Here is a 13,852-nt window from a genome sequence, read left to right as displayed (position 1 = left end):
CGTGGCCTTACACTGGCCTGTGGTGTGCGACCGTGGCCTTACACTGGCCTGTGGTGTGCGACCGTGGCCTTACACTGGCCTGTGGTGTGCGACCGTGGCCTTACACTGGCCCGTGGTGTGCGACCGTGGCCTTACACTGGCCCGTGGTGTGCGACCGTGGCCTTACACTGGCCCGTGGTGTGCGACCGTGGCCTTACACTGGCCCGTGGTGTGCGACCGTGGCCTTACACTGGCCCGTGGTGTGCGACCGTGGCCTTACACTGGCCCGTGGTGTGCGACCGTGGCCTTACACTGGCCTGTGGTGTGCGACCGTGGCCTTACACTGGCCTGTGGTGTGCGACCGTGGCCTTACACTGGCCTGTGGTGTGCGACCGTGGCCTTACACTGGCCTGTGGTGTGCGACCGTGGCCTTACACTGGCCTGTGGTGTGCGACCGTGGCCTTACACTGGCCCGTGGTGTGCGACCGTGGCCTTACACTGGCCCGTGGTGTGCGACCGTGGCCTTACACTGGCCCGTGGTGTGCGACCGTGGCCTTACACTGGCCCGTGGTGTGCGACCGTGGCCTTACACTGGCCCGTGGTGTGCGACCGTGGCCTTACACTGGCCCGTGGTGTGCGACCGTGGCCTTACACTGGCCTGTGGTGTGCGACCGTGGCCTTACACTGGCCTGTGGTGTGCGACCGTGGCCTTACACTGGCCTGTGGTGTGCGACCGTGGCCTTACACTGGCCTGTGGTGTGCGACCGTGGCCTTACACTGGCCTGTGGTGTGCGACCGTGGCCTTACACTGGCCCGTGGTGTGCGACCGTGGCCTTACACTGGCCCGTGGTGTGCGACCGTGGCCTTACACTGGCCCGTGGTGTGCGACCGTGGCCTTACACTGGCCCGTGGTGTGCGACCGTGGCCTTACACTGGCCCGTGGTGTGCGACCGTGGCCTTACACTGGCCCGTGGTGTGCGACCGTGGCCTTACACTGGCCCGTGGTGTGCGACCGTGGCCTTACACTGGCCTGTGGTGTGTCACTGTGGTGCCCTGACTCTCCTGCACACAGTTGTTCTCCAGAACTGAACTTCTCTTTGCTCCACTTGCTGAAACGCTTTGAAAGGGTCAAATGGGGTGTGGTCCCGCCCCCTGTGACGTCACTCGGTGTCCCTATAAAGGGGCAGATCGCGGCTGAGCTCCTGCGCGATTCCATCAATCAGCGGCGTAGAAGACGCGCTCCGCAGTCAGGTACCTGTGTGCGGCGCCGTGCTACAGCCGTGTGCATCGAGGCTGAGCGCCTGTGGGGGGCGTCGTCCTCCTCCATCGTCCTCTGAGGCCCCTCTGGAGCCTGCGGGAGCGGCGAGGAGGCTGCAGCTCCGGGTACAGGGACACGTGTGCGGCTGTCACAGGCGGGACGGGGAGGACCTGCTGTTTGTGGTGACACAGCTGCTGTTTGGAAACCTAAAAGCTGCGACTCCAGTTCTGCAAATACTGAGGGGATTGGGGAGAGGGCGCTGCTGCCGCCGCCGGGATAGGGCGCTGCTGCCGCTGCCGCCGGGATAGGGCGCTGCTGCCGCCCCCCTGCACGGCCCGGTGCCCCCTCCATCAGCCCCGTGCACACTGCTCTGCGGGTCGGTGTGCGGTTAGGCGGTGCAGTCCCCAGCGCTATGGTTTGGCAGTGAGGCTCGGTGCCCAGGATCCGCTCTTCCCATAGGTCGCCGAGTATCCGCCCGCTGCCCGGCTCTGAAAACTGCGCCGTGTTCGGTCTGCGGAGCCTGTGTGTGAACGGGCGGCTACCGGGAATATTGCGGGTTAGTCTCACTGGGGTTTTGGCTCTATTTTGTCTCTTTGGGGAGGAGGGGACGGCTTCTGCTTCAAAGACTCTTTTGAATGTGTGGGGTTTTTTTTTGTTTTTTTTTCCTCTATTGGTATAAAAAATGGGAAAACAGGTCTGTAGCTGATGTGGGGGGCAAGGAGCCTGGCAATTATTGAGGGCAATTGAGAACTGAAGCAGGAAAAAGCTCCCAAGAACTAAAAAAAAAAAAATAATTGGTATGTGTGTGAATTTGGCCCCAGATTGCTGTCTGCCGTCTGGGCTCCTTCCGATAAATGGCTGCGCGGGGGACGGTGCGCTCTGCAGCGGGGGACGGTGCGCTCTGCAGCGGGGGACGGTGCGCTCTGCAGCGGGGGACGGTGCGCTCTGCAGCGGCTGCTCAGGCCAGTTCTAGCCTTTTTATTCTATACATTGACCCTTTGTTGGCAGATGTTGGAGCAGATGCATTATTCCTGGGCCATCTTGTTACATGCAGGAGGTAAAGTGGCTACATCTGTGGCGCTTCTCGCAGCTGCTCGTCTGCCACACTTGTATCCAAGCTCTGTAATCCTCTGGACTCTCTGAAGTGATTACCTTACACTGGATATTAAGGGTGTGTGCACACGCTGCGGATTCCGCTGCATTTCCGCAGCGGTTTTGGCCGTTGCGGACCTGCAGCAGTTTTAGCTGCGGTGTACAGTACCATTCAAATGAATGGTCAAAAAAAAACGCTGTGTAGACGTTGCGGAAAAATCCGCGAGGATTTGCTGCGGTTTTGAAACCGCAGAAAGAAGTGACATGTCAATTCTTTCTGCGGAATCCGCAGCGGGTTCCTATCTCCACCATTGTGGAGATAGTGAATCCGCAGGACCAAACCGCAGGCAAAACCGCAGATAATCCGCAGGTCTCTTGATCTGTAGTTTATCTGCGGTTTTTGCAAAATCCGTGCGGATTCCGCAGCATCTGCACACAGCCTTAGGGGTCTCTCCTTGTGCCGGCTCTGGCATGCCAAGGTACAGAGGCTTAAACTGGATACAATCTTCTAGTAACAGCTGTACGTCTCCATTTACTGATTACTTGGATCTCAAAAATGGAAAAACTGCCCACGTTCACTTTTTTTTCCCTCCAATGGAGCGAAAGCTTTTGAACTGCCCTTTGTGTAATTTACCATACTTCCAGTTTTAATTTTGCCTTTGTGCAGCATAACATTGGTGCAATACAGGGGCCCAGTAGGTAAGGGCGCCCACTGCCACCTCCAGAGTAGTTGTTATTGCACAGGGGCCCTCCTCTGTCTTTGTCCGCACCTGTGCTTACCACCCGCGATCACGTGACTCTTGCTGCACTGTTGTGATTACATTGATTTGACCAGTCGCTTATTTAAGACCCTTTTGAAAAAGCAAATGCGAAACGCGCATCTGGGGTGACACGTGGCTCCAGGGCATTTGGGCACCGTACCAAATGGGTAAGCATTAAAGCACTGGTTCTATATTGTACTATCATTGTTGTTTTTCAGCGGTTGTTTTGGCTGGGAGTTAGGGCAAGGTCCCTGTATATGTAGAACGCCACTTCAGTCATAATTGATGGGCATAATCGTCTGCAAAAATATTGAATATTTGTATGATATTTGATATTGATCTTATTTTAGCATTGTTCTCGTGCCTTTCTTACAATACCTGCTTGATATATGCCCTGGATCTGTTATAATCACTAGGGTCATATGTGAAATACCATTGTGGTTTTTTTTTGTTTTTTTTTTTTATTGTACCTATGTAAATGTTTTTGATGTAACAAACAAAAAAAAATTTATGCATTTTTGTGTATAGAACTCTTTTTTTTTTTTTTTTTTTTTTTTTTTTTTTTTTTTTTTTCTTCCTCTGGGGGGGGGTTATTTAAGACCCTCGTTGGTGCTGCCTTCAGGGCCAAATGTCAGGAATAATGTTTTTTTTTCTGTTTTTTTTTTTTTTGGTTTTTTTTGTTTTGTTCTAGTTTGGTGTATTGTGCTGTATTTACTGGTCAAGCGGCAGCATGTGGCAGCTTGATCCATACGTGTGTACAGGAGACCAAAGTGCTGGCCATGTTCAATACATGGCAAGAATGCTGCTGGATATGTTGGCGCAATAGAAATAAAATGTATTAAGAATGATTCCTGAACACAGCATTTGATGACCACCTAATTTTACCTTCATCCACCAACAATGTGATGCAAAGCAGTCACATGCAGGATGGGGTAATGGAGGGGTGATGTGAGGGGGCACAAAGACCTACCGTAGGTTGAAGAAATGCTATAGGTCTACAGTGAGTAATGTCCTAATCTCTAAGAAACAAGCGGCAAAAAAAGGGGGGAAAAAGTTGTCATCTTTATTGGTGTATAATCGGCATAGCTGTGACCAGTTGCAACAACTTCTGACTGTAAAACGGTTTATACCCTGTGTGCTTTTCTTTGCTATATAAACAGTTACCTGGACAGGAATGCACTATAGAAATCTCACCACACATTACTACACTGTATGCAACAGGTTTCAAAAACCAATAGAGTATGCACATACATCAGCTTAAATGGAATCTGTCACCCCTTTTTTCAAATATGAGCTGCCGGCACCACCATCAGGGGCTTATCTACAGCATTCTGTAAAGCTGTAGATAAGCCCCCGTTGTAACCTGAAAGATAAGAAAAGAGTTTTTATACTCACCAAGGGGCGGTCCAGTTTTGGTCCGATGGGTGTCACAGTCCAGCGCCTCCCATTTTCAAGCAATGACATCCTCTTCTTTCCTTCCTGTCGTGGCTCAGGTGCACTGCCCTGTTGGGGGCAGAGCAGAATAATGCAGTGCGCAGGCGCCAGACCTCTCCCGGCACCTGCGCACTGCAGGACTCTGCTCTACCCTCAACAGGGCAGAGCGCCTGCGCAGGAGCCACGACGGGAAAGAAAGAAGAGGACGTCATCACTTGAAGATGGGAGGCGCCGGACCAGACCGTGACACCCTTCAGACCAAAACCGGACCGCCCCCCAGTGAGTATAGCCTAACTTTTTTTTTTTTTTTTTTCTTTCAGATTACATTGGACGCTTATCTACAGCTTTACAGAATGCTGTAGATAAGCCCCTGATGGCGGTGCCGGCAGCTCATATTCAAAAAAAGGGGTGACAGATTCCCTTTAAATAGCACTGGTGCCTTTTATCCTGTGTGTTTGTTCCCCCCAAGAGCAATAGTTATTACGGACTTCCATGTACTCAGTTTCCTGATTGCAGTGTATACCATGGGATAGTGTCCCTCTTCTTTCTTTTTCAGCACCTTTCTATTTTAAATGTTGAGTACATTTTACTGCAGAATGTCAAGTCCTCATACATTCCACCACCCCCTGATATTCACTAGATGTTTGCCCTGTTAATAATCTAGACATTATGTAACTGATGTCTGGGCCCGGAGGCCATATTGACCTTGTGCTCCTCGGCTTCCTCCTCATTGTTTGGGAGTACATATGGAGTCACAACTGTGAAGACCGTTGTGCACAGTTGGAGTAAATGGGCATACAGCACTAGAGACCATGAAGCTGCCTTTGTTTCATGCACTTTTTGGTGGTTTCAGCTATCGGATCCTTATCTCCCCCTGACACCTGTGAAGAGACTATGCTCCCATAGACTTCAGATGGTCACTGGCCCCTCCATGCATTACTTGGTCGGCCGTTGATTTCGGTTTCTTAGGCCTCTTTCACACATCAGGTTTTCGCCGTCAGGCGCGATCCGGCGCTTTTGACAGAAACCGGATCCGGCGAAATGCAATGCCGGATCCGGTTTCCCCCCCATTGACTTGCATTTGCGCCGGATCGCGCCGGATGGCCATGCGTTTCATCCGGTTTTCGCCGGATCCGGCAATGTGTCGCGATCCGGCGTCTGGAAAAAACGGTGACTGTAACGTTTTTTGTCTCCGGCGAAAAAGCCGGACACACCGGATCCGGCGCGTCCGGCTTTTTCACACAATGAAAGCCTATGAGCGCCGCAATGCGCCGGATCCGGTTTTTTGGTCTGAGCATGCTCAGTAGCTCTGCCCACAAGACATATATAAAAGCAAGACAGTGGGACCCACAGCCACACTCAACATGCCACCCAAGAAAGCAACCAAGCGAAGCTGGAGAAGGCAGGAGACCACTGCAGCACCATCCGCACCACCACCACCCCAAATGGAGCAGCAAATAGAACATGCTGAGGAGGGGAGGCCAGCAGCAGATGAGAGACGGTAATTATCAAATCACCCATTCCTCCAAACTAGGGCTATTGAATATCAAGATATTCATTGGCCCTTTGTTTCTCTTTATTCAACAGCCGCCCAATAGATGCAGCAGCAGCAGCAATGGCAGCAGCTGGAACACCACCCACAGGCATGGAGTGTGGCCACCAGGAAGACAGCACATCATCTTCTGGGAGCCCTCCCTCGCATCGTCAGCGTTTGACGGTAAGTTTTTATTTCCAAAATCCATCTTCTCTGTAATATATGTCTATTCATTGCCTTTTATTTCAAAACAGGAATCACAAGATGAAGAGGAGCTCCCAGAAGAAGAAGGAAGGGGTGGACAGACACCTGGAGTGGGCTCACAATTGGTAAGTTTTTTGCATCAAACGCAGAAACACAACATCACACTACACACAACACATAGAAAACAATGTTCTGCAGACCACACACAGCAAACAAATGCCTACATCCAAAGACATAACATTTTTTGTTTTCTTCTCTAGTCTTCCCAATCTGGTGCTCGGCCAAGAGGTCATCGCAGTGCCTCCCAGGGTCATCGGCGACAGCAACGCGGCGGTCACCAGCGTGTAAGTATAAATATTTTTTCTTTGTTTTTTTCCACTTTTTATTTCATTTCTTTTGTGGAGGCTAATTATGTTATTTTTGTCTTTTTCTTTAACAGCCTTCACAGCGTGCTCCCGACTCTGACGGTGAGGATGGAGGGATTGATGTGGACCGCCTCATCGATCTCGTCAGAGAAAGGGAGCCGCTCTGGAATATGGCTGACCGCCGCCACGCTGACCTGATCGTTACCCGACGACACTGGGAGGAAATCTGTTCGCTCCTTGTGGGCCGCTGGGAGGACCTCGAAGCTCGGGCCCAGATTAAAGAGCGTAAGTATATACAGTACCGGTTGCTTGATGTAAACCAGTGTTTCCCGAACTCCAGTCCTCGTGGTCCCCACGGATCATGTGTTCAGGATTTCTATTTACTATGGAAATCCTGAAAACATGACCCCTGGGGACCATGAGGACTGGAGTTTGGGGAAACACTGATGTTGTATACTAACCACTCCTTTCTCGTTTCAGGGAACAGAATTGTGAATCGGTGGCGGTCTGTGAGAGATCGTTTCAAGAAGGAGTTCAATAAAGAGATGCGGGCCCCGAGTGGATCTGGAGGATGCAGGAGCAAGTACAAGTACGCAGAAGCCCTGTCGTTCCTCCGGGAAACAATGGTCACCAGAAGGTAAATATTACACACCACATGTGAAAAAAAATGTTAGATGTAAAAATTTTTTTCAGCCAGGGCCATACCATGTCAGTATTTTAATTGTTTTTTTTTCTCTTTATTCCACAGCACGGTGAGCAGCACTCGGGAGCCGGCACGATTGAACCCTTCTGAGGCGATCCCTGAGGAGACCGGCACCGAGGGACACTTCGACCGCCCCGGTACATCTGCACCTTCCCAGCCTTCCAACACATTCGACCCATCTGTCCCATCCACCAGCACAGGAGCATCGTGGCCGCCTACATTACATGAAGCTGCTGGTGAGGAGATCGCTTTCCCTTTACCCCACCCTTCTGCCCCTGCCACCTCTAGTACACCTGCGGGTACTGGGCGGCAGCGGCAGAGGGGTCAGGAAAAGACTTATGCGCCAGAGTTCTTGCATCTGAATGCATCTTTCCAGAACTGTCTAAAAGTCTTGTCAGAGCAAATCTCCGCAGGCTTTCAGCAGATCAACTCCAGCATTCTGGAGGTGAAGACACTTCTGCAAACCATGCATTCAGAAGCAAGATCTTCGCCAAACCACACCTTTTTCAGGTCTGTTGTGGAGCGCATGGAAACGCTCTCTCCTGCCCAGCAGATGCATGTAATGCATTCATGCCACGCTGCTCTCCAGCAAGTTACCTCCCAACCTCCTCCTCCTCCCACCACAGTAGTTCCTCCACCTGCACCCCCTCCAGCCACTTTCCATCCTCCCCCTCCTATTACATCTACACCCCCTCCAGCCACTTTCCATCCTCCCCCTCCTATTACATCTACACCCCCTCCAGCCACTTTCCATCCTCCCCCCTCCTATTACATCTACACCCCCTCCAGCCACTTTCCATCCTCCCCGTCCTATTACATACCATCCACCTCCAGCCACTTTCCATCCTCCCCCTCCTATTACATACCATCCACCTCCCCAGCACCATCCACCTCCCCAGCACCATCCACCTCCCCAGCACCATCCACCTCCCCAGCACCATCCACCTCCCCAGCACCATCCACCTCCCCAGCACCAGCAACCTCCCCAGTACCAGACATCTCCCCACTTCCAGCAACCTGCCCCGTACCAAACTCCTTCCCCATACAACTTGCCATCATCATCTGCTCCTACAGTCCCTGCCCAACCCTCCACTCCACTCCACCACCCACCACCTCTTCTGCTTCCCACATGTCCACCCATTCTGTAGTTTTTTCCACACCTTCACCTCTAACTGTTCCTTCCCCACCACGATCCCAGTCCTCTCTCCACACTCCCAGTGTCGAAGTGTCCCGCAGCCCCTACAGCAGTATTTCCACCACACACTACACAGATTTATAATGTGTGTATTTAAATAAAAATGACCAGTTTTATGGTTTCAGTTTTATAGTTTCAAAGTTTTATTAAACAAGTTTATTAAAATTTTAAAAAAGTTTACTAAAAAAAACATTTTTCAATAAAAGTTAAATTATTTTACACTGGTTGTCTGTCGTTTCTTTCTGCGGCGAGAAAGGTTAAATACAGGGTATTTAAAAGGTGAAATGGTATTCAAAACTAGGTATATAACTGTGGGTAAATTTTAGCTTTTTGCCACAGTTGTGTTCCTGGTTGTGTTTGAAGCAAAGTATTTCACCTAAAAAGTTGTGTTTATTGTTGGTGATTTCCTAACAATGTACACAACTTTTGTTAAAAGGTGAAATACTTTGCAAAAAACACAACCAGGTACACACCTGTGGCCTAAAGCTAAAAATAGAGACCATGACAAGATAGCCAACTTTGGTTGGCAAAGGTATATACTGTTGGTACAGAAGGTACACAAGTTTGGTAGGGCACAAATCTTTCACACTCTGTCATCCTGCCAGTGTACTCTGCCTTGAGGTGACATAAAGTATAGTGCAAAATTGTCCCTCATTACTGAAACCGTCACAGAACTTCTAGTGGTAATGTCATGGTAATCTTGCAAGGTGGTTTCTTCAGAGGTGTCCTCAATGGAAATGGGTTCCTTGCAGATAACAAAATTGTGGAGTACCACGCACGCTTTGATCACCTCGTCCACAGTTTCTGTCTTGAGGTTGATCGCAGTCAATAGGACCCGCCATTTGGCTGTCAGAATACCAAAGGTACATTCAACCATTCTTCTTGCTCTTGTGAGGCGGTAATTAAAAATGCGTTTTGGTCTTGTCAATCCTCTGCTAGAGTATGGTTTCAAAAGGTGTTCTGACAGCTGGAAGGCTTCATCCCCTACACAGACAAATGGCATAGGTGGACCAGATGTTTGCGGCAGCGGTCTAGGTGGTGGGAACTGGAAGGTGTTTCCATACAGTTTACGCCCCATGGCAGACAGTTTGAAAACTTGAGGGTCATTGGAGCGGCCATAGGCCCCAATATCAACCGCAATAAATTTGTATTCCGCGTCAGCGATGGCCATGAGGACAATTGAAAAATATTTCTTGTAATTGAAATATTCCGATCCCGATCCAGCTGGCTTTACAATGCGGATATGTTTCCCGTCCACAGCGCCCAAGCAGTTTGGAAACTGACATATCTGTTGAAACTTGTCAGCAATTTCAATCCACCTCTCTGTGGGCTCTGGTAAAAACTCTTCAGCTAAGGAGTCCCACAGTGCACGGCATGTGTACTTCACAATTCCAGATATGGTGGAAATCCCGAGTCTGTACTGGAAATGCAGTGACGAAAGGGATTCTCCAGTTGCAAGAAATCTGTGGGGAATTAAAAAACAATAAATTAGTTTTAAATCACAGCATTACATACCAAAACTGACCTATAACACTTGGAGATACAAACTACCACCAACAAGATTGCTGTGAAAGTGTGCTCTGATGCGATCATATCCAATAAATGTGGCTTACCTTAAAGTCACCATCAGACGCTCTGTGGGTGAAACAGAGAAGCGGCAATAGGTGTCCGCTTTTCTTATGAGGTGTGCAATGCGCTCCACCACGTAATCAAAATTCTCCATTTTCATCCTAACATATCCAAAAAATTTATCCGGGTTTCGTCGAAGGTCCATGCATAGTGTAGAATAGACCCCACGCGTCATTCTCTTGGCTGTGATGGGGTGGATCCACAAACGTCGTCTACGATGCCTGATGCGCTGCTGTCTCGCTCTCTCCTTCTCCAGAACAATCACCCTCAAACGATTTGCCTCCGCTGTAAAATCCGCCAAATTCTTCAAAATATTTCCAATGACAACATCCATCTTCGCCAGTAACTTGCTCTTCTCTCCAACCTGCACTTTCTCCTCTACAACCTGTCAAAGAAGGGCTGTAGGAACACGGTATATATAGTTTTCCAGTAGCCAATCCCGTTCGGAAGGCCACATGGGTCAATTTTAAAAACCGGATCCGGCGTAATCCGTCGAAAAACGGATGAACCGGATGAGACGGATCCGGTTTTGTCTGTCCAGAAAAAGACGGATCCAGCAGAAAACCGGATCCGTCACATCAGGTTTTACGAAACATTTGCCGGATCCGGCGTTCCGGCACGACGCCGGATCGCGCCTGACGCCGAAAACCTGATGTGTGAAAGTAGCCTAATGCTTCCAGCTGATTCTTCTCCGGTCTTGATGAGCCTACCCCATTATTTTATCTCTGAATATAGCCGGAGTTTTATTTTGGGTGTAGCCGAGCTTGCCGTCTTGTTTGCTAGTTCTTAATCTTTTATCCGTATACTGTAGAGGGTGCGGTCCCCCGAAAGCTTCTGCCACTGCTGATAAATGAATAAACATTTCCCCATAGGTCTTTAAAAGAAAAAAAAAATCTACATGGAAAATACTTTCTTTCTTTACACTTAATTTTCCTCCTGTGTTGCAGCCAGTGTGTTATCAAGATGTTCTTAAATTGTAAGTAGTTGCGTTGATCGTATACACAGGGTAATGTGAGGGGTTTTTGTTTTTAAACACAAATGTTACAGTATGAGTTCTTGGGTTGTTTGCCAAAGGTCTTTGGCAGTGAACAGACTTTTACTCACCAGAATGGGCAGAGAGGATCAGTCATTCCTCCAGACTAATCAAAATTGGGTATCCAAAGGAGGGGACTAGGAAAAAGTGAATAAATCAAAGATGGCACAGTGTACAACTGTTCATAGGTTTTCTTATATTTCATACTTTATTTCTGAGAGCTCTATTAACTTTATAAAAGGAGACCTGAACTAAAGAATTTTATGAATGGTATAACGTTTGTAAAGTGCTGTGGAATTTACTAGTGTGTGTGTGTGTGTGTGTGTGTTATATATAATATATTTAGTATGTTACTCCATCTTTCAGCTATACACTTCTTAACGGTCCTCTGCCTTGGATGCCACATTTGGGTTGTCCATCACTTGGTGGGATTGGCACCCATGTGCTGAGGAAGTGGAACTTTCTCTTTTTGCATTTTAATGTTGGTTTTTCAGATCAAGGTATCTTTTAGTATTGTGAATTGTTCATATGAAGGGGTCCTAGAGACAAAATGTCAGCTGAGCAGCGGTTTGGCTGACTCCTTCACATACAGGAGCGCTCGCCCTGCTGAATACTCCTGTGTTCTGAGACACTGCTGGACTCCCCTAGCTGATCTCAGAGCTAAAGGCTTGGCTGTTAAAAATCAGACATGCTGGATCTTTATTTCTCCACTTCACCTGTAAGGAGAGTTTGGAGGCCCCCATACACGTTAGTCTAAAGTGTATGGAGAGCTTAAGACGTTAGACTAAGGTTACTCAAGGCTCCCCTATATATTAGACTGATGTCTTCAGGGGCTTTAACATCCCAAATTGTCTTTGCCTGTGTGTGGGTTTTTTTTTTTTCCCTTATACTTTTGAGCAGTCTGACAATCTGCACACGTCCAGTATTTGGTCAGTATTTCACATCAGTACTTGTAAGCCAAAACCAGGAGTGGGTGACGTGTTTCTCTTATACTTTCCTCTGATTGTAAGGCAAAAACCAGGAGTGGAACAAATACTGAGGTAAAACTCACCAAACTTTGACCGTGGCCTCTTATGCAATATTTTACAGGATTTGTGCAGCTTTCTTTCCAAAAAGTGAAAAAAAAAAAAAAAAAAAAAAAAAAAAAAATTATATAGTTACTTTTAACATTGCTGTTCATTAAATCAAATCTGTGTTTGGTGTGTTATTAGACTCCCTGTGACCCTGCAGCAATGTGGTAAATGATGTAGTGAAGTTTATGATCCCACAATTAGCGGCTGAGGTTATCAGTCCTCACTTCTGATAAGCAGTTGTATTGATTCCTTGTGAGCTATACACTGCCTCTCCTACTGGAGATATTCCAAACTTGTGGCTCATGCCAGGATTGTGTTGGTAGTTATCAGATGATGTTTCCTTAGGCTGGTAAATGAATTAGCCATTTTGGGAAGCTAGGGTCTGCTCTGAAGAGTTCCCGTTCCACTTGTGTACACATCCTGTTCCTGAACTGTAAATGTCAGTGTATTCCTATGAGGAGGTTGTAGCCCCGATGTGTCTGCTGTTCATGTTTCATTTATCAGAAATATATAAGCTGTAGTGTGTCCAGACACCGCTGAGAGAGCGCCACCTAAAGCTGACCGTAGATGAGAAAGTTTAGCTTGACGAATGATATTGACCAAAGATTACTAAAAACGTTAAGAGGAGTTTACATTTGCCGATGGCTCAGTATCTACAGCTCTCCTACTCCTCGCTCTATTCACAGCTACCTCCACACAGGTCAGAGAGAGTCTACTTTACCATACAAGCCAATAACCTCTCTGGGCAGCAGTTTCCTAGGTCTAAATAGCTGCTGTAAATCTGCTCTCTAAAGGTTAAGTTGCTTGGTCAAGATTGTTGCTTTCATATTCATCAGAGAAAAGAGAATTAAAAAAAATTGAGACTTGTATAAAAAACAAACATGGCCTATTTATCAACTGCAGCACATTCTGTGAATATACTCACATGTTGTATTATTTTTTTTTTTTTTTAAACCTAATAATTTGCTTGCTTTTAATTTAGGATAAAACATGGCCCTGCTATGCAGCCTGACCAAGCCACATAGGTAAGCAATCCATTTTTATTTCTATTTTTGGGGTACCTATAGGGACGGCATCAGATTTTCTATTTCTGCATTTCAACTATGTTTTGGGATACAATTGTGTAGACTTTTGCCAATTAAATGTCCTAAATAAGAGGCTAGACGTGGCAGCTATGGGTAAATACAAGTTGGCGCCAGCAAACAAGATGCCAAGGATGACGAGGCAAACATGGGGCACTCTCAATTTGTTTACCTCTTATGGCTGCCAAGATTAGTAGACGACATGGCATTTAGTGGTCTGAGTTCCTGAATACTAGTCGTTACAGCTTGCGTGTGGTTGTCGGTTGTTGCCATTGTTCTTCTGGCGATGGAGGGATCACAGAGTGAAACCACGATTGTATAAACCAATGTACATGGCTAACTTAAAAGGTTACGCTAATATAGGCACAGAATGTGGTGATTGCACACTTATGACTTGCTTACTTTCTGCTAGAATTCTCAGCATGAAATTGTGTGTGGGGGGGGTTACAACATTGCTGTCTGGTTTAATAAGTAACACTAGTGATGTAGACTTCTGCTATCCTGTATGTT

The 13,852-nt window shown here is 47.8% G+C and overlaps 2 protein-coding genes across 3 annotated transcripts in view; both read left to right on the top strand.

Moving 5' to 3' along the window:
• The first annotated feature begins 1,118 nt into the window (after window positions 1-1,118).
• The window catches only part of SUOX (sulfite oxidase), a 47,357-nt gene continuing 34,623 nt past the window's right edge, over window positions 1,119-13,852 (top strand). The window contains exons 1-2 of one of the 2 annotated variants that reach the window (XM_073552201.1): window positions 1,119-1,230; window positions 13,243-13,285. In XM_073552201.1, coding sequence (XP_073408302.1) covers window positions 13,251-13,285 — 35 coding nt within the window. In that variant the 5' untranslated portion in view covers window positions 1,119-1,230; window positions 13,243-13,250. Of the gene's footprint in view, window positions 1,231-1,481; window positions 1,794-13,242; window positions 13,286-13,852 lie in introns of those variants that run through there. The other variant, XM_073552202.1, reaches the window with a different exon arrangement.
• On the top strand, window positions 6,369-13,052 carry LOC141055590 (uncharacterized). The gene is made up of 4 exons (XM_073552243.1): window positions 6,369-6,912; window positions 7,108-7,264; window positions 7,376-7,723; window positions 12,947-13,052. Exons 1-4 carry the CDS (start codon window positions 6,798-6,800, stop codon window positions 13,050-13,052), a joined length of 726 nt encoding a protein of 241 aa, XP_073408344.1. The 5' UTR covers window positions 6,369-6,797.

Source organism: Dendrobates tinctorius, unplaced genomic scaffold (genome assembly GCF_039654945.1).
Source record: "Dendrobates tinctorius isolate UK_male_01 unplaced genomic scaffold, ASM3965494v1 ptg000187l, whole genome shotgun sequence".
Taxonomy (NCBI): domain Eukaryota; kingdom Metazoa; phylum Chordata; class Amphibia; order Anura; family Dendrobatidae; genus Dendrobates; species Dendrobates tinctorius.
This window is presented reverse-complemented; position numbering and strand designations above follow the sequence as displayed.